At 35.8% G+C, this 19,474-nt stretch overlaps 3 protein-coding genes and 2 non-coding genes across 6 annotated transcripts; all 5 read right to left on the reverse strand.

Annotated features, from left to right (window-relative positions):
- Window positions 1-5,215: 5,215 nt before the first annotated feature.
- LOC121259616 (40S ribosomal protein S28) lies at window positions 5,216-6,521 on the reverse strand. 2 transcript variants are annotated; one of them, XR_005939605.1, is made up of 3 exons: window positions 6,376-6,521; window positions 5,383-5,705; window positions 5,216-5,346 (listed from the first exon to the last, which is right to left on the reverse strand). XR_005939605.1 is itself a non-coding variant. In XM_041161253.1 (2 exons), the coding sequence occupies exon 2, from the start codon at window positions 5,680-5,682 to the stop codon at window positions 5,485-5,487; it is 198 nt and encodes a 65-aa protein (XP_041017187.1). In that variant the 5' UTR covers window positions 5,683-5,705; window positions 6,376-6,521; the 3' UTR covers window positions 5,378-5,484. The 2 variants fall into 2 exon arrangements, 1 of the variants encoding a protein (XP_041017187.1); XM_041161253.1 differs by lacking the exon at window positions 5,216-5,346 and having other exon boundaries at window positions 5,378-5,705.
- LOC121261734 lies at window positions 5,902-5,986 on the reverse strand. Its single transcript, XR_005939961.1, has one exon. It is a non-coding gene; the product is annotated as a small nucleolar RNA snoR53Y (small nucleolar RNA).
- On the reverse strand, window positions 6,128-6,221 carry LOC121261730. Its single transcript, XR_005939958.1, has one exon. It is a non-coding gene; the product is annotated as a small nucleolar RNA snoR69Y (small nucleolar RNA).
- A 1,503-nt stretch (window positions 6,522-8,024) lies between the features above and the next one.
- LOC121259614 (F-box protein PP2-B15-like) lies at window positions 8,025-10,563 on the reverse strand. Its single transcript, XM_041161251.1, has 3 exons — window positions 10,208-10,563; window positions 8,816-8,937; window positions 8,025-8,661 (listed from the first exon to the last, which is right to left on the reverse strand). The coding sequence occupies exons 1-3, from the start codon at window positions 10,469-10,471 to the stop codon at window positions 8,193-8,195; spliced, it is 855 nt and encodes a 284-aa protein (XP_041017185.1). The 5' UTR covers window positions 10,472-10,563; the 3' UTR covers window positions 8,025-8,192.
- A 768-nt stretch (window positions 10,564-11,331) lies between these two features.
- LOC121259615 (F-box protein PP2-B15-like) lies at window positions 11,332-12,948 on the reverse strand. The gene is made up of 3 exons (XM_041161252.1): window positions 12,261-12,948; window positions 11,992-12,110; window positions 11,332-11,872 (listed from the first exon to the last, which is right to left on the reverse strand). The coding sequence occupies exons 1-3, from the start codon at window positions 12,525-12,527 to the stop codon at window positions 11,413-11,415; spliced, it is 846 nt and encodes a 281-aa protein (XP_041017186.1). The 5' UTR covers window positions 12,528-12,948; the 3' UTR covers window positions 11,332-11,412.
- Window positions 12,949-19,474: the final 6,526 nt, after the last annotated feature.

Here is a 19,474-nt window from a genome sequence, read left to right on the forward strand (position 1 = left end):
TGTCTAGTTAGGGCCCTGACTTGACTCCAAAGATCCAAATGCTCTCTTCTTGATTTACTATTTCCATCTCTCATAGGATTCCTCCTAAGCTCATAGCAGTTTGGTCGAATGTGACCAAACTTACCACAATTATGGCACACATAATTCTCCTTGCGATCTCTTTGTCCCCTGAAGGATGAGGCATACTTAGGAGCAGTTATGGGATTTTTACCCATTTTTGGTGAGTACACACTTCTACTTTGAGAGCGTGTATGATCATACATGGTGTATCTCTTCAATTTAAAACAGTCTCCTACAACATGACCAGTCTTACCACAGTGGTGACACACAGGACTTGTATTTCGAGCTCTTGACTTATCATGAGACTGAAGACCCATATTTACATGAGAGGATTTCTTACCCTTGTCAGATGGGTTAGCATTCCCTTTTGCAATTGACTCACGAACAAACACAGTTTTCCTCTCATTCTTATAGGAGACTTTTGAGGTAGTAGCTGCATCAGATTTCTCTGTATTATATCCTAGTCCACTCTTGTCACCAGGAGGCTTTCCTGACTCCAGGATTTCATCCAGCTTTTCTTTCCTAGTGGACAAGGATTTCAGTTCATCCTTCAACAGAATCATCTCACTTTCTTGATTTTTTAATTCCTCTTCTAGAAGAACATTTCTTATTTTCAACTGATCAGTTAAACCAATGGCTTCATTTAATTTGCTTTGAAGCTCTTCATTTTCTCGTTTGCTGAAGTCTATCTCCTCAATGTGCGCTTTGTTGCGCTTTCTCAATTTAACACATTCATTGTACAGCTTCTCGTAGACTTCTTGCAACTGATCTTCATACCCAGATTCATTTCCAGATATGCTCCCATCATCAGACACTGATTCACTACATTGACTTTTGCTACTGACAGAGGTAGTGAATGCCATGTAGTTAAGATTTCTTTTTGGAGAAGAGTTATCTGATGATTCACTCGACTCTGATTCACTCTCACTTAGAGATGCAATCTTAGCTCTTTCTTTTGCCTTTTTGTAATTTGCACATTCCAGACGAATGTGTCCAAATCCATGACATTCATGACACTGCACCCTTGATTGTACCTTGTCTTTATTTGTTCTAGTGTACTTCTCAGTGCTTCTCTCCTTGTTCCCTGAACTTGAGCCTCTATTATATCTTTCAAACTTTTTCTTCTCTGGCCTCTGGTTCTTATTGTTTCTAGCCACAAACATTTTCCTGAACTTCTTAGCATAAAATGCTATTTCTCTGTCACTCATAGCTGACTCATCGGATGACTCATCTGAAAACTTTTCTCACAATTCTGTTCTCAGGAATTCTGTCCCCTAGATTAAAACGAGAATTGACAACATCATTTAGTTTGGCATAAAAGGCATCGAAGGTTTCATCATCCTTCATTCTAAGTTCTTCAAAACTTGTGGTCAGTATTTGAAATTTAGAATTCTTTACAGCCTTGGTACCCTCATGGGTGACCTCAAGAATGTCCCAAGCTTCTTTGCAATTCTCACACATGGAGATTCGCTTGAACTCCTCCTGGGACACGGCCATGAAAATCGCATTCAGGCCTTTGCTATTCCAACCACACTCACTAATTTCCTCCCTAGAGTAATTATCCACACCTTTGGGAGTTTGAACTCCTTCAATAATAGTGACTGGTTCTCTCCATCCCTTTGTTATAGAAACCCACACTCGTTCATCCACAGATTTTAGAAAAGCTCTCATTTGAACTTTCCAATAAGCATAGTTGTTTCCATCAAAATAAGGTGGCGATGTGAGAGATTGAGACTTATCCATTTTAACCACTACAGCAGGATCACACTCAGGAATTTAATCCCAGCGGAGTGAACCCGCTCTGATACCAATTGAAAAAGCAGTGGTTCTACCAATCACTACACCTAGAGGGGGGGTGAATAGGTGTATTCCAATTTTGATCGTCTTTTCAATATTAGAAACAAATAAACAGTTAATCAATGGACAAAAACAAATAACACAATGATTTTGGTCACGAAGTGGAAACTCATTTGAAGAACTTCTTCAAATTCTAAAACCACTCCGGGTGTAAGGCACCACCTAAAATCCACTATAGAAAAAGTTTATTACAACCAATTTAGAGACACTCACAAAACCTTTGTAGTTCCTAAACCTGGCTTGCAACATCACGAATGACCCACTCGATCTCTACACGCATGTAATGTCAGAACTCCGACCTTCTATAGCTTTCCACGAGAACCTCTCGATCTCTGCATCACAGCAGCTCCGGAAACCTTCCGGCCAACAACACGTCCATTTCAATGGACTTTGAATGAGATTTTATCTTGAGTGTGGTGTGGTGGATATGTGTTTGTCCAAGAGAGATTCACAAGGTGAGGAATAGGTTTCTCTCTTTGGCTCTTGAAACACTTAGGGTTTTTCTCTATTTTTCCACCCTCAGAACAGAAATGATCTGTTCTATTTATAGTCCCAGCAAGTCACGGCGCTCAAAACATGAATCTTTAGGTTGTCTTGAACATTGGCTCTAGCGAGGTGTCGAGCGAAGGTCGAGCGCAAGTTATCTTCTGTAACCGCTCGAGCGATGTGTCGAGCAAATGTCGAGCGAACGTTTCTGGATGAGTTCTGCTCCCGTGCAACATCGAGCGCACATCGAGCGAACCACTCTGGATGGGTTCCGCTCGAGCGCTGAGTCGAGCGCACATCGAGCGAACCACTCTGGATGGGTTCTACTCGAGCTCCACGTCAAGCTCACCTCGAGCGAACCACTCTGTTTGGGTTCCGCTCGAGCGCTTAGTCGAGCGCACATCGAGCGAACCACTCTGGATGGGTTCTGCTCAAGCGTTACGTCAAGCTCACCTCGAGCGAACCACTCTGCCTGGGTTCCGCTCGAGCGCTTAGTCGAGCTCACCTCGAGCGAACCACTCTGCCTGGTTCCGCTCGAGCGCCAGGTCGAGCGCCCATCGAGCGAACCTCTCTGGAAGGTTCCGCTCGAGCGCCAGTCGAGCGCCAGTCGAGCCATGTTGAGCACACTTCAATCTTTTTTATGTACCAATGCATCAACACTTGTTACAACTCAACTTTACATAGGTTTTCACAAGAATATGCCAATTAACTCATTTTTCCCTCAACAAAGGCGGCCTACTTGTTGTGATGGTGTGAGAAGTAATCAGAATTTTCTTTGATCCGAGAAGAATTGATTGCCTAGAAGATCAAGGGGAGAAAATAAAAAGAATAATTCTTAGTGTAGAGTGTAGATTTGCAAAATGAACCAATAAGTAGAGATGTTTGGTCTACAAATTAACAAATTTATAAACTGATATGACTTAATGTGATACGTCAAATTGTATAGCACTTTTATTATAAAGTAGATCTAAGTCAAATACGGTATTATGGAAGATAGAGATTTTGGAGAGATGTGGGTGGCCAGTGGTGAAGATTTTAGTGATGGTGGTGGTGTTGGCATAGTTGTGGGTGTAAGAAGTGGAGAGAGAGATGAGGCAGGATCAGAGTAGTGAAAAAGTAGTACTGTGGCTAGACAAGCACTAGAACTCATAGTCTCATTCTATAGTTTTCTTTTGTCTCTGGATGGCTTAAATCGAGAAATGATCTAAAATCAGGTCCTCTCTACCACTTTCACGTAACAGAAATAGGCACCATTTCGAGGAAGTCATTTATGCGACTTGAGTGCAACATAGATAGCAAAAAATGGGGTATCATCGGGGTACCATTTTTCCCAATTGAGAGTATCCGTGGAGTTTTCCAAGAGATCTATTCGTTTATGTGATTCGAATAGTATTTGGTACCCATTTCTGTGATTTTCAAACAAACAAACAAAAACAAAGAAAACCTGTTTGTAGAACATGGGTGGCTCCTTTGTTTGCATTTTTTTTGCGAACAGTTTATTTCCATCTTTTAAGGCGTTCTCTTTGTAGAACATGGATGATGACCAAGAAATTAGTCATAAAAATCTATTTTTTTTTCTTTTTTATCCACCACTTTATACTGTTGTTATTGTTCTGAAATGATTGTTGGGAACCTCACCCTCTCCTATTGTATCATCTTTCCTTATGAAATATATTTGCTTGCTTAGAAAAAACAAAAACAAAGAAAAGAGTTCGTAATATTGATTTTGGACAACATTCTCTGTATTTTTCTGCCATTATAAACCACACCATCCACCAACTACCGCCAAAACCATAATCAACATGATATTAACTCCAAACCCACTACTATTCAGCTAATGTTATTAATGCACACACCAGATCACCACTGACAAATTGAAGGAATCGTGCCTGAATCTCAGGCATATCACATTCACTGATAATGGGAATTATGAATGATTTTCATGCAGCCAAATCACATACAAATCACTTGACTAATTGACTTCATTATTGCAATACTTAAAAATCCTTCTCATTTGCTAATTTGTGGTAGTTGGGTGTTAAAGTGGACTCATGATCGATTTGTGGTGGTTGTGTGATTAAGGGATCGCATTAAGTGTGAAACTTATCCAAAGCACCTCATAAGGCTCTATATAAAGCCAAGGCGTAGATTTTGAACAACAAAAGAATTGAGGTAGGCCAGCAAGTCAGCAAAAGCCAAGAGTTCTATTCTTCGGCATTTCTATCTTTGTCTGTCTGTCAATGCGGGGTTGGGACTGTTATTTATGAATGTTCATGCAATGATCAACATTATTATGTAAGCACAAGATTTGTCCCGACCTACAACGATCAAGAGTTTTGGCCTATGCCCACGGATCATCTTGTGTTTCGTAAAGATGTTGGCTGTTGCATGGCCAGATATAAACAGACGCTAGTCTGTCTAAAGACCCAACAAAAATTAGATACAGGTCAATACAACTACAATATCTGCGTTGATGGAGCCTCATGAGTTGTGAGATAGTTGTGGAATGGTTCGTGCCGACTAGATCAACACCTCAGGTTTGCAATTGTTATTGAACACTGATTTACTTTATTGTTCCATTTCAGAATCAGAGATATCTTTGTGAAATCCAAGAAAGCCCATTACAACAACAACGTCCATCTAAGGCACTTCCTAACATATAATGGGCCAAACATGCAAGTCATGTAAATATCAACAGGATTAAGTTTCTTCTTATGATTCATATGGAGAAAAAAAACTTCCTTTCGAGTAAAACACATGATGATGATCCTACATGATACACCAAAAGGTCTATCAAATTTTGCTGCAAGTATCAAAAGTTCGTGTTTATTTATTTCATCATCTCATAAATTATCATTGAAGTGTGGCTTTGTATTGCCTATCCAACCTACTGAAACATGCGCCAGTGGACTCCGGCCAATGACATCAACTCTCATGTATTGTGTACACACCTCAAAGAATAATGGACTCGGTAATTGTAAAATCAAACTTCATTAAACCAACAGTACTTAAAGTGCCATTGACTAACCACAAGAAGAAACCAGCAAGAACTTGAGAAGCAGGGGAGCAACGAGCAGCCAATTAACGCAACCTTCTTGCTTCTCTTTCAGACTCGAGTAAGGTTAGGATGTCGCCTTCCCTCACAGGTCCCTTGACATTCCTCATGATGAACCGGTTCTGATCGTCCAGAAACTTGACTCTCACCTGAGTCACCTGTCCTCTCGATCCGGTCCGACCCATTACTTTCACCACCACGGCATGCTTCACTTGAGATTCCATCCTGTGCTAAGCAACGGCGGATGCTGAACAGAGAACATGTTTAAATTTCCAGCATTAGTAAAGAAAGACTGCAACTTTGCTCGCCGATTTTTTAATTTCTCTTCTTTTCTATTGAAATAAAACCACAAAAACTCTTTTTCCAGATGAGAAAAGGATCGTGAAAATTCGTAGAAAATTCAAAAGGAATTAAAACTCTAACCTACAATGCAGTGTTTAAATAATTCCCTCAGCAAATAAATAAAGAAAGATCCGATCATGTAGTTATCAGAATTAGCATGGTTTAATCTGAAGCATCATAGGGAACAATTACTCCTCCTTACGAACATATAACGTCCAAAACAAACTAAAGCAAACAAGTTAAATGAATGAACACGTCAAATATAACTTTTAAAAAAGACCAAAATTAAACAAACCTATATTTCGAAAAAAAGAGGGGAGAAATATGTCTAGGCTCAGATAATCATGGATTAAGTCTATTCCCAGACCCTTAAATGGGCCTCATAATGAGCTGGGATTAACCATTTATCATCATTGCGAGAGAGAGAGAGAGAGAGAGAGAGAGAGCACGGACGCATCTCCAGAATTCACCACAATTTCATGGCAAATACCAACATCTGCACAGAATTCTGGAAAACAAAAAGAAGATATTCACAGAAGAAAACACGGCTAACAGCTACTGCAAGAAGAACTTACATCTCGAATTTTAGAGAGAGGTATAGCGAGAAGATGGAAGGAGGGTTAGGGTTTTAAAGTAGAGAATGGAGGGTGTGACGGCGGCTAGGGTTTAAAGTCTCAATGTGGTGATGACCTTCTTATTTTTCAGTTTTTATTAACGCCCTCGACTTTGGATGAAATTACGAAATCAATGTGGCCCAGTTCGAATTCTAGATAGGCTTTAGTGGCAATACAACATGGCCCAGCCCAATACTATATCTTCATTGCCGGCTGATGATGGACGAAATTTCACAATAAGTAGTGATAGGATTACTATAATCTTACTACTCATTTATTATAAAGTGTATATGAAATTTTTTATTTTTTTATTATTATTTTAAGTATTCTTTTAACATCCTTGATCATTAAGAAAAATTTAAAAAAAATATATAATTTTATTAATAGTCACTTTCTTAACCATAAAGTAAAATAAAAAAAATTAAATACAAAAAGAGTAATAAATGGGTAGTAGGAATGTAATAATCCTATCATTATCTTATCACAAATACAACGGTCTTTTTTACTGCCACGGAAGGCTCGGCATCGTATGTTGTGTGGTCTAGATTCTAGGGCTCGTTTAGTTGTTAGATTGCGTTCAGTTAAGTTCAGTTTAAATTTAGACCTCTTCTAACATCTAAATATTTAATTCTTAAATCACTAAACTCATCTCAACTCAAAACATCTTTACACATGAGATCCACAATATTTTTTTCAACTCAATATCTTTTTATACGTGAGACTCACAACTTTTGTCAATTTCTCATAAATATATCTAAATTTATCTTAACATTCAGAACATCTAAACTCATCTTAAATATGTTCTACAGAATTCATTTCACCATCTCAATTCATTATTATTCATAAATAATTCAATTCAACTCAAACACTAAATATAGGCAGAAACTGTAAACTTCTGTTAAAAATATAAAAGTCTAAAGAATTGCCTTTTACCGTCCTCTTTATCATCTTTTACGCGGCATTTGAAAGGTAAATAAATAGTAATAAATAATTTTTTAATCATTTAATATCATATTTGAATATGAGAGGAGAATGATAATTAAAAAGACGGTGACAGTATTTATTTTAAAAAAATCACTAAATGACGTTCTTCTCGCCTTCTGTTAACCTCAAATTTTGCCATGTAACGTCACTAGCGACCTAATTAGAAAAACATAACATCAGATCTTTAAAAATAAACAAGGTAACAAATGACAAGAAAGTATTGACGTTTTACATTTTTAACTGTATTAAGTCATGCAACGAATAATGTTTTTAGACACCAAGCTTGTAAGTAGAAATATTTTAAAAGTACAAGATCATCAATAATATGGGAGAATATAATCGATGATCAAATAGGGGTTAAATCACGAATTACATTAGAAGCTTAAGTCCAGCATATGTAATCATTACTTGTTCTAAAAGTTTAAATTAACGGAAAGATCATGTAGATTTTATTATTTATTTTATATCTTAATACACCCCTTCACATGTGGGCCAGACTCTCTTTTAATGGGTGGCTCAACACGTAGAATATATAATTAAATAGGATAGAATGTAAAATCAGGATTCGGATTCAAGACCTCTGTTCTGATACTATATGAAATCACTCATTGTCCCAAAAGTTTAAGTTGACGAGAATAGATAGATTTTATGATTTATTTTATATCTTAACATAGCTTTCAAATATAGATGCAAATAAAATAATATTTATTTTGAGACGAGAATAAATTGTTGAGATCATTTATTCTATATCACTAATTGCCCCAAAAGATAACCAAGTTTTAAATCAAAGATCTTCAATGAAGTTGTATAGGTCTGAGTTCAATTCCCTCGACAATCAGACCACCTTTGAGATGCTCACCCTTCACCTCCTTTAAACACATCCTGACCTCCTCGTCGCCTTGTTGATCATTATAGAACTGTCCCAACTCAATCTCCATCCATCCATCTTTGCGCTCAACAGGAACTTGTTTCTCTGCAGAACAGAACTTTGATCTCCGACAACTCCTCACACAACATAAACGCTCCGAATTAGATTGTTTCTTACTGTCACAGCGACTTAGATACACTGTCCCTTGTGATTTGACGACGTTGCCAACTTCGAGAGAGACCTCCGATGGCAAAGTGTCTAAACCGTAAGCACGATTGGCAAAGTGGAGAATGAGATAGGTGCCATAGAGTGTTCTTGGTGATAGAAGTTTGGTGTTCAACAATCCCAGGATTTCCAGCCAGGAAATGGTCCTGAGCTCAGCAACTTCTGCAAATCTGAGATGTTGGAAAAAAAATGAAGAAATTTATGGAGTTAATGTCCTTTTGATTGATTTAAAACATCTGGGTTATTGAATACGTGCAGTGCCTTCAAAGATTGATCAAAAGCTAGCTAGGCTTTTGAAATCATTAGAATGAAGTGCAATTAAACCTTGATTGTGGAAACTGGGGTTTCCAGGACCAATATAGAGGATGGCTCGCCCACTTGATTGAAAGCTCCCTTGCACTCAACATGTAACATTTTTTGCCTGTTGATTTCTCTATTGAGAAGATCTGCAGCATTTAAAAGAAACAGTAACATTTTTTGGAAATTTGCTTCGATTTCCTTCTTGATCATGTGGTGCATGCCCTATGTAAAGGCCAGATGTGCATCCACAGGTGGTGGAAAAAATATGAACTTCGTTTTTTGTTTTTTTGTAATTCTCGAAGTTCATATTTGTTCCACCGCCTGTAAATGTACAAAGTAACCTTGATGAAACTATATATATATATATATATATAGTTTTGATCTTATTCTCAGGCTGCATGTGCATTCGTTGTCAAATGGACCATATTAGCTCCGTACGTACGCACGTAGTAATTGGACCAATGCTTTGAATACGTGATACAATGCCTTGAGAACAAGCTTGCAAGCTAATTACATTAATTTCCTTAAAAGGTATTGTTTGAAATCTAGGATCTAGTATATAAGAGGGAGACACATAAAGTAAACTCTACAATATTTATATAACAACTATTGCAGCTTGAAAAATTCAGTAGGACCGCTATATATAAATATTGTAGCGTTTATTTAATTAAAATGTCTGTTTTTCTGATCTCACTCTGAATTTTAGAGTTTGAACAAAAACTAATTTATATATATATATATATATAAATGAGAAACCCAGTACAATATGTTACCCAATTTTTCTTTTCCAAGTCAAATATTGTACATAATTACCAATATTAAGCAGAATAAATTAAGAAGAATAGAACGGGTCTAATATCTTGCTCTCAATGGGACTAGGCCAAGTATGTATATATATATATATATATATATATATATATATATATATATATATATATATATATATATGCAATATGCATTGAAGATATATAAATTTACTTAAACAAAGTGCAAAGATCGAAAAGACGTAATCAAATATCTTAGAGAAAGAAATAAAGAGTAATGCTACGTATAATCGTGTAGTGCGTAAATGTCGTGTATAATCATTTTGAAAAAAAGTATGGTTCATTATTAAAAAATTAATTTTTTTTATGAAGACCCTGTATTTATTCATTTTTTTTAAAGAGATTGTACAGTATTTATGCATTTCATGACTATAAATCATTTCTCAAAAATAAATAAACATATGAAATGAGTTTTATTACTACATGATCGTTTATTGAGTATTTAATGCTATCGATAGCTAAATATATATATATATATATATATATGTATTAGCCTAAGTTTTATAAAATTCGAAATGACAAGTCTTACTATGCTATTATTTTTGTTAAACATTTTTATAAAATAAATCATCCCCATAATAATAGAATTTACCTTTCTACCTCCATCAATTAGCTGTGGATTACTTAACCTGGCAAATAACTCTTTCTTGGACGAATAAACAAAAGGAGAGACCAATCTGGAGAGAATTTCTTCATAGTTTGGTGGCAGAAATTTCTCCCAAACAGTGTCTGAATCGGCCACGAACCGGATCGGTGAAGAGACCAGTACTGACCGGCACACATCTTGAGGAGATGTCAAAGACATAATCTGTGCAAAACAATCTTCAGGCAACTGATCCAAAGTGATTTCACTCATATTTTTAATTGACTCTGATCTCTTTTTAATACAAAGAGTAAAAAATTCAGTGAAAAATTAATAAATATTGTTTGTATCTGATGCATTCAAAGTCACAAACTCGACCTTCTTTATATACACATCCAGTATGTACCAAATGGTCCAACAGTATCGTTAATATGACGACATAATTTTTTGGCTCTCTTTAAAATGACAACATGAAGGGAACACATGATGAGGACATCTTAGAAATCCAAAAGGAGTGATTATTTCAGAGATGGGGATTACGTTAGGAAGTAGATTTTATTATTTATTTTACATCAATCTTCTTTACGTGTGGACCAAATTATATTCCAATAAAGGGCTCAATACGTAGAATATTTAATTCAACAGGATAGAGTATAAAGTCAAAAGTCGAATTCAAAACTTCTATTCTAATATCACGTGAAATCCGACTTGTTTCAAAAATTTAAACGGATAAAAAGAAATAAATTTTATTATTTATTTTATATTTTCACACGTTACAAGAACTGGTCAATGTCATATCTATAGATAAGTTAGAGAGGATGGAAAAATGAAAACCATAATTTGAGAAAGAGAGGATGGAAAGATGAGGATTGAGGACCACAAACATAAGTTTGGATTCTATTCAAAACTTTAGGATAACTTGGATACTTGAATTCTATTCCATTGGCTTTGTGTGAATAAATTATTAGCACATGAGTGAAAAATTCCTTCCTCCTGTCTTGTATTCCAAAAGAAACAGTCCTTTGTCTTCTTGTATAAAATGTGCACATTGAACAGAATTTTCTTTTTCTACACAATTCCCACCCTATCAAAAAAGGAAAAGAAACAATCAATTGAAACACACCTACTGCAGAAAAAGCTAACACCTTTGTATTATGCCCTTTGTACTTCTCTCTTTTATCTCCCTCACTTCAAAGCAAATTAACAATATTTCATTACTCTTTAGGCCTTACTTCAATTCCTTCAATGACTAGTCCTCCTTTCAATTGATGCCCCTTAACCTCCATCAAACTCATCTTCACCTCCTCTGAAGCATCACCACTAAAGAACTCGCCCAGCTCTATCTCCATCCATCCATCTTCTCTTTTACATGGGACTCGTCCGTCTCCCTCTCCTACTCTCTTTCTCAACATTTCGATGCGGTTCTTATAAAATAGGCACTCCATTTGCTGTTTCTTGTGATCCCCACGGGTTAGATATGCTGTGCCATTGAATAGCCTGTTCCCAACTGAGACTGATATTTCAGATGGTATTGAATCCAGCCCATATGCACGATCATAGGTTTTCAATACAAGATAAGCACCATATGTTGTGTTTGGTGACAGACTTTGAGTTCTGATTTGTCCATGAATTTCTAACCAGCTTGTTGTTCTGAGCTCAGCCACTTCCGAGAACCTGTTGAAGAAAAAAAAGGGAAAAAAAAATAAAAACATGAGTACTGCTGGATGCTTAGTTTTTTTCCTCATGATGCTAATATTATCAAATCCAAAAGGTAATTTTAAGAGAAGGGAAACCTTGATTCTGAGACAGATCTCCAGCTCCAACACAAGGGTTCGTCGCTCCATGTTATGGAAAGTTCTCTTGCAGACAGCATATAGGATATTTTGCCAGATGATTTGTCTAACTTAAAGCTCTGTATTATTTGGAACATAGAACAGACAGGGATGTCAGATCAGATGTGCATATAAGAGATGTACATACAACTGGTAGCAGGGGGAGATCTTTAATGCATGAGAACAGAGAAGGGAGAGAACTTTTAGACGGAAATCATTCTCAATCGTACCTTTTTGCCACCGTCTATGAGAACCGGATTGCAGAGAAGAAGAAAAAGCTCCTTCATTGCAGAAAACGTCAAAGGGGTGACCAACCTTGAGACCAGATCCCTATAATCAGCCGGCAAAAACCTCTTCCATACAACATCTGACCCTGCCGCAGAACGAAAGGTGGATGACACCATTGAAGATCTGCATGCGTCTGATGGAGAGGTGTTCGACAGAATTGTGGACACACAGTCTATTGGCAACATCTCTGCGTCCATCCCTCCTCCCATTGAATTTGACACAAAACTCCTGAGAACCAAAACCAGTAGGACAGGTCTTTGAGTTTTGGGTTTCTGGGTCTTAATTCTGATCTGATTGTGATATTTGTATACATTGATCGTATATATACACGAAAGCTTGCGACTTTTGCAAGTCTTGGTCAAGATTTTTGACACGCTGAATTAGCAAAGTGTTAGCATGAATCGGATTGAATCCGGGAAAAAGTTATCGTGTTTTGTATTGGATTTGACCATCGCAATCACACGGAGTATGTGTTAATTTATTTTCAAAAGAGTAATGATATATACACAGAAAATGGCAGGAAGTTTCACAGAAAATGGCTTAAGACCGTGGTGGTTTGAAGTCAACTTGGCGTCTTGACTTGAACAGGACAGCTACGTACACAAGTTGTTCCCCCAAAGGATCCAGCTGGCAAGTGGAGGTTTCAACCAAGAATAATTATTGGAAAATGTTTTGTTTGCATAACAAATGACAACCATTTGAGCAAATTGCAAAGCTGTTTTTTTTTTCAATTTTTGTTAATTTATCAAAGACAAAATCATTTATCTAACTGAGTTTTCTTTTAAAAATTAAATAAAAAAAATTGTCTAATTCAATCAAAATAGTTATTAATTTTTATGCCTTCTGACAATAGCATCATATTATTTATATTTCGAGAATTCTCAATATTTTTTCTCATCGTCCAACGGAAAAATTATCGACTAGAACAAAAAGAACAACCCGCCCGCCTATATTCTAATCTTAGGTATAAGTACTTCTATTTTTTAATGGGCGGTTTTAGGGTTTAAAAGAGTAGTTGATGATTTATCAACTTGAGGTGTATTTTCAACTTCTTCCAATAATTTAGCAATCAAGTTGCTGGTTAAAGGAAAGCAAACAAGCAATTAAAAATGGCGATGTTTTGTTTTTATGTTTGTTGGGTCTTTTCTCTCTCCAGATCATGTAATTTAGTGGAAAATTGAAGAGAAGCTGATTCCATTCGTTGACTTTAGCACTATATAACATCATGAAATGTCAAGTTAATTAGATTTATTTGAGGATAAGGGAGCCTCCACCCATTTGAATAGACATCGGGGCATAAGTCGGCAAACTTTAATTGGAGGCCCATTAAAATATCAATTAAACCCAAATATATCGGCCCACGAACTTGCTCTTTGGGTTGCATCCATCAACATTAAATAATACATTTCCTGATTTTCACATAAAATAATTTTATATATAACCGTAAAATACATAAATATTACGTAATTGTTTTGAAAAAGAGTATAGTCTACTATTAAAAAATTAATTTTTTTCGCATAAGTCTCATATTTTATTCAATTTTTCAAAATAATTACGCAACAATTACACAATTCACAATTGTAAATATTTTTTCTCTTTCGCAAAAGAGTTCTCTCTTCTCATTTATTTATGGTGTAAAAAATTGAAACCATTTTCGGTGTAAAGACACTATCCTTGTTGTACTAGATTTATTAAATAAGCAAATAAATAAATCTCTATAATTTAGTAAAATACCTCACTAATTAATAATTATGAAGAAGAAATAAAATACAAGTATTGTTCGCATCACAATTGTTCTCCGGTCGGATCAATCTGACCTTGGTTAATGAAGCACTGTTCACATCATAATATGTACTAACTACGTTTGGGACAATTCGACCTTATTTCAAAAAACACAGTCGTTCAAATCATATAATTCCGAATTAACTCCGTTTAGAGTGATGTATAAGTTCTAAACATACAAATTTTATATTGCTAAAAAAACGAGTGTCCAGCTAAAAAAGAATAGATTTTTTTATGCTTTTCATAATAGGATTTACCTTTTCATTAAAAAATTCTATGAAATTTATCTAATTAAGACATATACAAATCATTGGACCACACTCTATGCCAACTACAATGGGCCGTTAGGAACTTGAAAGATATTGAGATCAACTTATTTCAGTCTAATTTTAAATTAAATCTAACATTTAAATATCTAATTCATAAATTATTAACATCATTCAACTTAAAATCTTTTTACACGCAATATCTATAAACTTTTTTAACTTTTTATAAATACATCAAAACTCATCATATAACATAACAGAGAATAACTTCATGCAGTGTCTCCGATAAACCTTCTGCATTAGAAACCAATAAGAGCTTGCCACGTAAGGGGCACATGAAGGAAATTGAGGAGCTGCGCATACAGGAGATCAAATACCCCCATATCTGCTCTCTCATTCTTATATATGTTCAGTTTTCATGGTTCCCTTGTCATACATTTTTTATAGTCTTATTGGCGGAGATCAAAGAAATTAGTGAGAAAAAACGCAAGGAAGATGATGTGCTACTTGCTATTTCTGCTGGAAATAGACGACCAATCATTCTAAATTTGGAATTTGAGTACCCTAATCCAGACATCCATGAAGATCTATATCAGCTGATTAAATATTCATGTGGAGAAGTTTGTTACAACAGAATAGTCGGATAAAGTTATGAAGATTTGGACAACATTTTCTGGAACCCATGCTTGGTGTTCCTTCTCGACCTCAGGGTGTAGAGGATACCGAAGATGTTGTTAAGGCAAAGAGCCATGCAGTCAATAGCGATGCTGCAACTGTTGGGGAAACTGATCTCATTGCTGGTGGTGGCAGTGCCACTGCCATTAATACTTTACATTCCAATCCTTCCATAAATGGTGATGAAAGTATTCCACCAGAACAAGCAAGTTCTTGCAGGGCTTGGACAGTAATTGGGGATAATGGAGTTAAAGAAGAAAGTCCTCTTAATGTTGCACATATTGTACGTAAGAGTGATACTTTCTGCAACCCTCCAAACGGTAAAGTACAAATCAATGCATCTATGGCTGATGAACAATCTGGAGTCAGCAAGAAATATAACTCCAATGAACGAATAGTCAATTCAAGCATATCACTTGCCACTGGAGTGGAGCAAAGTAATGGAAGAACTAACATAGAGAACGCATCAGGTTTGCAGAATGCTTCCAACTAATTATGCTTGTATTAATTGACAAAATAATCTTGTTGAACCTGTGAAAGAGATTGAAGGAGAGAGAAAGAGAGATTAGGGATTTTGGGTTAGGGTTTTCGTGAGGGAGAGGGAAGGAGATCAGAGATCGAAGGAGAGAGAGGGAAGGAGAGAGAGAAAGATTAGGGATTTCGTGAGAGAGATTGACGGAGAGAGAAGGAAGGAGAGAGAGGGGTTGTCTTTCGGGAGGGATATCGTGAGAGAGAGATCGAATATGAGAGAGTTTCGTCGAGCTGGAAGGGAAACTAGTAAGGGAGATTTCTGATCCCCAGCTATGCGTCCGCACTATGACTATTGAGGAACCCTTACGTGGCAAGCTCTCATTGGTCTCCGATAAACCCTCCTTATAGGAGACACTACCCGAAGTGGTTCTAAACATAAAATTCGCTCCACTATCTCAACTCACTAATATTTATGAAAAATTCAATTCATCTAATTCCAACTAGTCTTTAATATACATATATATATATATATTAAAGAAACATCATTCAATCATGATCCATATCAATTTCATTCGAGTCAAACAGTAGTAAGAGTATTCTCATTGGATTAGTTAAAAGTTAAATCCATTGAAAATTTAGCTATTAAACCATAAAATTTGATCACATTGGAATAGTTAAATTTCAAATAATTAGAATTTAGCTACAGTCACTTTTAAAATAATTTTTAAATTTGAAAGGAACTATTCATTCATCAAATACATTTTATATTAATTATTTCTTTCCCCCTTTTATATAAATTATTTCTCTCCCTTTTAAATGAAAATTGAAAAAATATAATTAAAATATGATTTCTAATTAATATATAATATTATAAATAGTAAAATATGATAAAATAAAATAAATTTATAATTAAAAAATCAAAATATTTTTGAAATTATTAATTACTCATTACTATATAATGAATAAATAGATAATTCAATATAGAGATTTGATGTGAATAACTAAAATTAAATTCATCTTATATTATTTTATTATCATATAATAAAAAAATGACTATTCTAATATAGAGACTTATGTGAATGAAATAACTAAAAGTTAAATTTATCTTATATTCATTAAAAATGTATTTTAATTTTAGCAAATACAACGAGAGTGTTCCGAAAAAATTATATTCGTGTTGTCTCTTACATGCATTCAAAACTGTTCAATATTCTTTAACGAGAATCTTGACCATAAATTAGTTTCTCTTTGGCGCCTTCTCAGTTCTCTCTCACTCTCGCAGCTGGTCTCAGTTTTCCACGACTCCTTAGTTACCCATGGCCGTTACCCACATCCTTAAAACCCATCATTTCAGTATCCCCATTCTTCGCACTTCTCTCCCTATGTAACCTCACTTCCGTTTCAATTCAAAAGCCACCTAACTCCACCTCTATCCCTTCAAGAATTCACTGCCACCATAACCCACCACCATCACTTTCCAGAAGATTGTTTCTTCCTTCAGAAACAATGCTTTTGAAGCCATAGTCGCTGTCGATGGGAAATGCCACTCTTTCGGCAGGTATATTAGCTTTCATCATGTCCTTAAACCTATTAGTTCTCACTTCCTTATTATTATACACATTTTCGTGAGTAGTTTTGGTCTCTGTAGTTTGGGCTGTTTGTTGTTGTCCGGGGTGATGCTTCGGGTTCTTTAATGGAATTCGACTAGGCAATTGAGTTAGATCCCCGTCGAAAGGCATGAAGGTTATAACTTACATGGGATTCTTGGCAATGTGTCGTTGTTATTTGGATATGACCCGAGGAATAATAAATTGTTTATGTTTGATGTCAGGAATTTGGCAAAGGGGGCCGTCATTATACTCCCTTGATAGGAATTAAGTCTTCGCTGGTTCTTCTTTGTGCTTTTGTTTGCTTGGTGAGAAAATTTTGATAAAGGAAAGACGAGCAGAATTTTGAACATAAGAAGTCCTCATATTTAGAACAACGCAGAAAACTCTACTCAATTTTTTTTCTAATTCACTCATTTCTTCTTTTCCCATGACAAGAAGTAAAATAAAACACAGTGCTCAAAATGCTGTGTGGAGATCGAAGTGGGTGTCTTCTCCACAGGGTTTGAAGAAGGGGCAGAGCACTTCAGGTTAGATGTTGCACAGAATCCAAACGATATGGAGGAGTCCATATGGTTCTTTCTTTGTGAAAGTCTCAATTATATGGAGTTAATGAAGCAAGGAGACTGTTTCTTGAGGTAAGTTTTCCAACTGTAGAACTATTTAATCTAAATTATTTAGTAAGAAAATAAGATTACCTCTATTAGGCCTCCTGCATGCATCGAGTTTGACAACTCAACTCACTTGCTAACCAACCAATGGATATTCCCGTCCATGAGACATGATGCAATATTTGTATGTGTTTCCTGTACGCAAAATTGATTGGAGTAAAGTAGTAGTTACAATATGATTTAAGAATAGGGTTCAATGCCTAGGGGTCATCTCATTGGCAGCTAAGGAACCTGGTGTAAACAAGGAACTATCAACAAGAGAGCTCTTACAGCCGAGATCAAGCACTGCTGCGGAGAGACAGTGAAACCAAGCCCTTGGCACTTGTTAAAAACCATAGATAGCCTTTTAAAGCTTACAAAAAATGTCTGGATGGTTTGTTTCACAAAATCCCTGAGGTTGTTCCGTGAACACCTCCTCAGTCAAGAATCCATGTAAGAAAGCATTGGAGACATCCAATTGCCTTATATTCCAATTAAACTGAACTGCCAGGAAAGGAATAATTCATTTGGTAGAGTTATATAACAGGACTGAAGGTATCAGTGCTATCAACTCCAGACTGCTGTTCAAAGCCCTTGGAAACTAGACGGGCTTAATATCTTTCAATAGTACTGGCAGCTTTGCGTTTGATGTTGAATACCCACTTATTACGAATGCTGTTATGATCATATGGTCTAGGACATGGGTCCAAGTCCCATTCAACAATAGAGCTTCAAATTCTTCAGTCATTGCAGTTTTAATGAGGATCAGTGGCAGCTTTGGAATAACATGTTGGTTCTGTTTCAGTCATAATGGTAGAGTGCCACAGGTGAACATCAGGCAGAGTAGAATAAAATAAAATAAAGTCAGAGAAGTCTTTAGGCTTAAGAGAGCCAGTGTGTGATCTGAGTAGCATAGGATGATGGGTTGTATAACAAAATGTGGTATGAGAAATAGGAGAAGGGGAGCATAAATGTGTCTAAGAGGCTTCCATACCACAGGAGATAGATCCATGCAGCAGTGATCATATTGAGTCAGTGCAACTGGCTTCCTTTAGAATTTTCATGTCATTGGAAGCCTGTCAAGTAAATTTTCATAGCAAGATCTGTTGTTTTTTCTTTTTAATATTAATTTAGTAAAACTTTAACTGTTCCTTGCCCTGGCTGTTACAGACAGTTTAAAACTAGATTATGACATTTTATATTGTCTGCTAAATTGCAGCACTATCTAAACTTTATGTGTTTCATGACCATTGGAAATGCCAGAAATCAGATATGAAGACAAAGGCAAGAGACACAAACCATGATAGGTACTTTATAATCTAATACTAGGATTTTGAATATGAAAGGAACTCATGACTTTTGTCTCCACAACAAAATATTCCTGCCATGATTAGGATGGAGAAAGATACACATGTCTGTCCCTTGCAGTTTCCCTGTCTTGATTCGAGTACAAATTTAAATCACCAATGTCTTCCTTCTTTACCAAGTTGTTAATTGTTTGTAAATGGCATCTTATGTTTTCTATGCAATAATGGCTATGGCCAGCAACTTAGGTCATATTTGGTTATAACATTTTTTCAGAATTTTTTACGAAAAGTTTTCAACTTCAATCCAAATATTTTTAAATCTAAAAAATTATTTCTAAAAATTTTAAAAATCATTCAATCATTTGACTATTTTTTCAAAAATAAAAATAAAAAATACA

The sequence above is a fragment of the Juglans microcarpa x Juglans regia genome, chromosome 4D (assembly GCF_004785595.1).
Source record: "Juglans microcarpa x Juglans regia isolate MS1-56 chromosome 4D, Jm3101_v1.0, whole genome shotgun sequence".
Classification (NCBI taxonomy): Eukaryota; Viridiplantae; Streptophyta; class Magnoliopsida; order Fagales; family Juglandaceae; genus Juglans; species Juglans microcarpa x Juglans regia.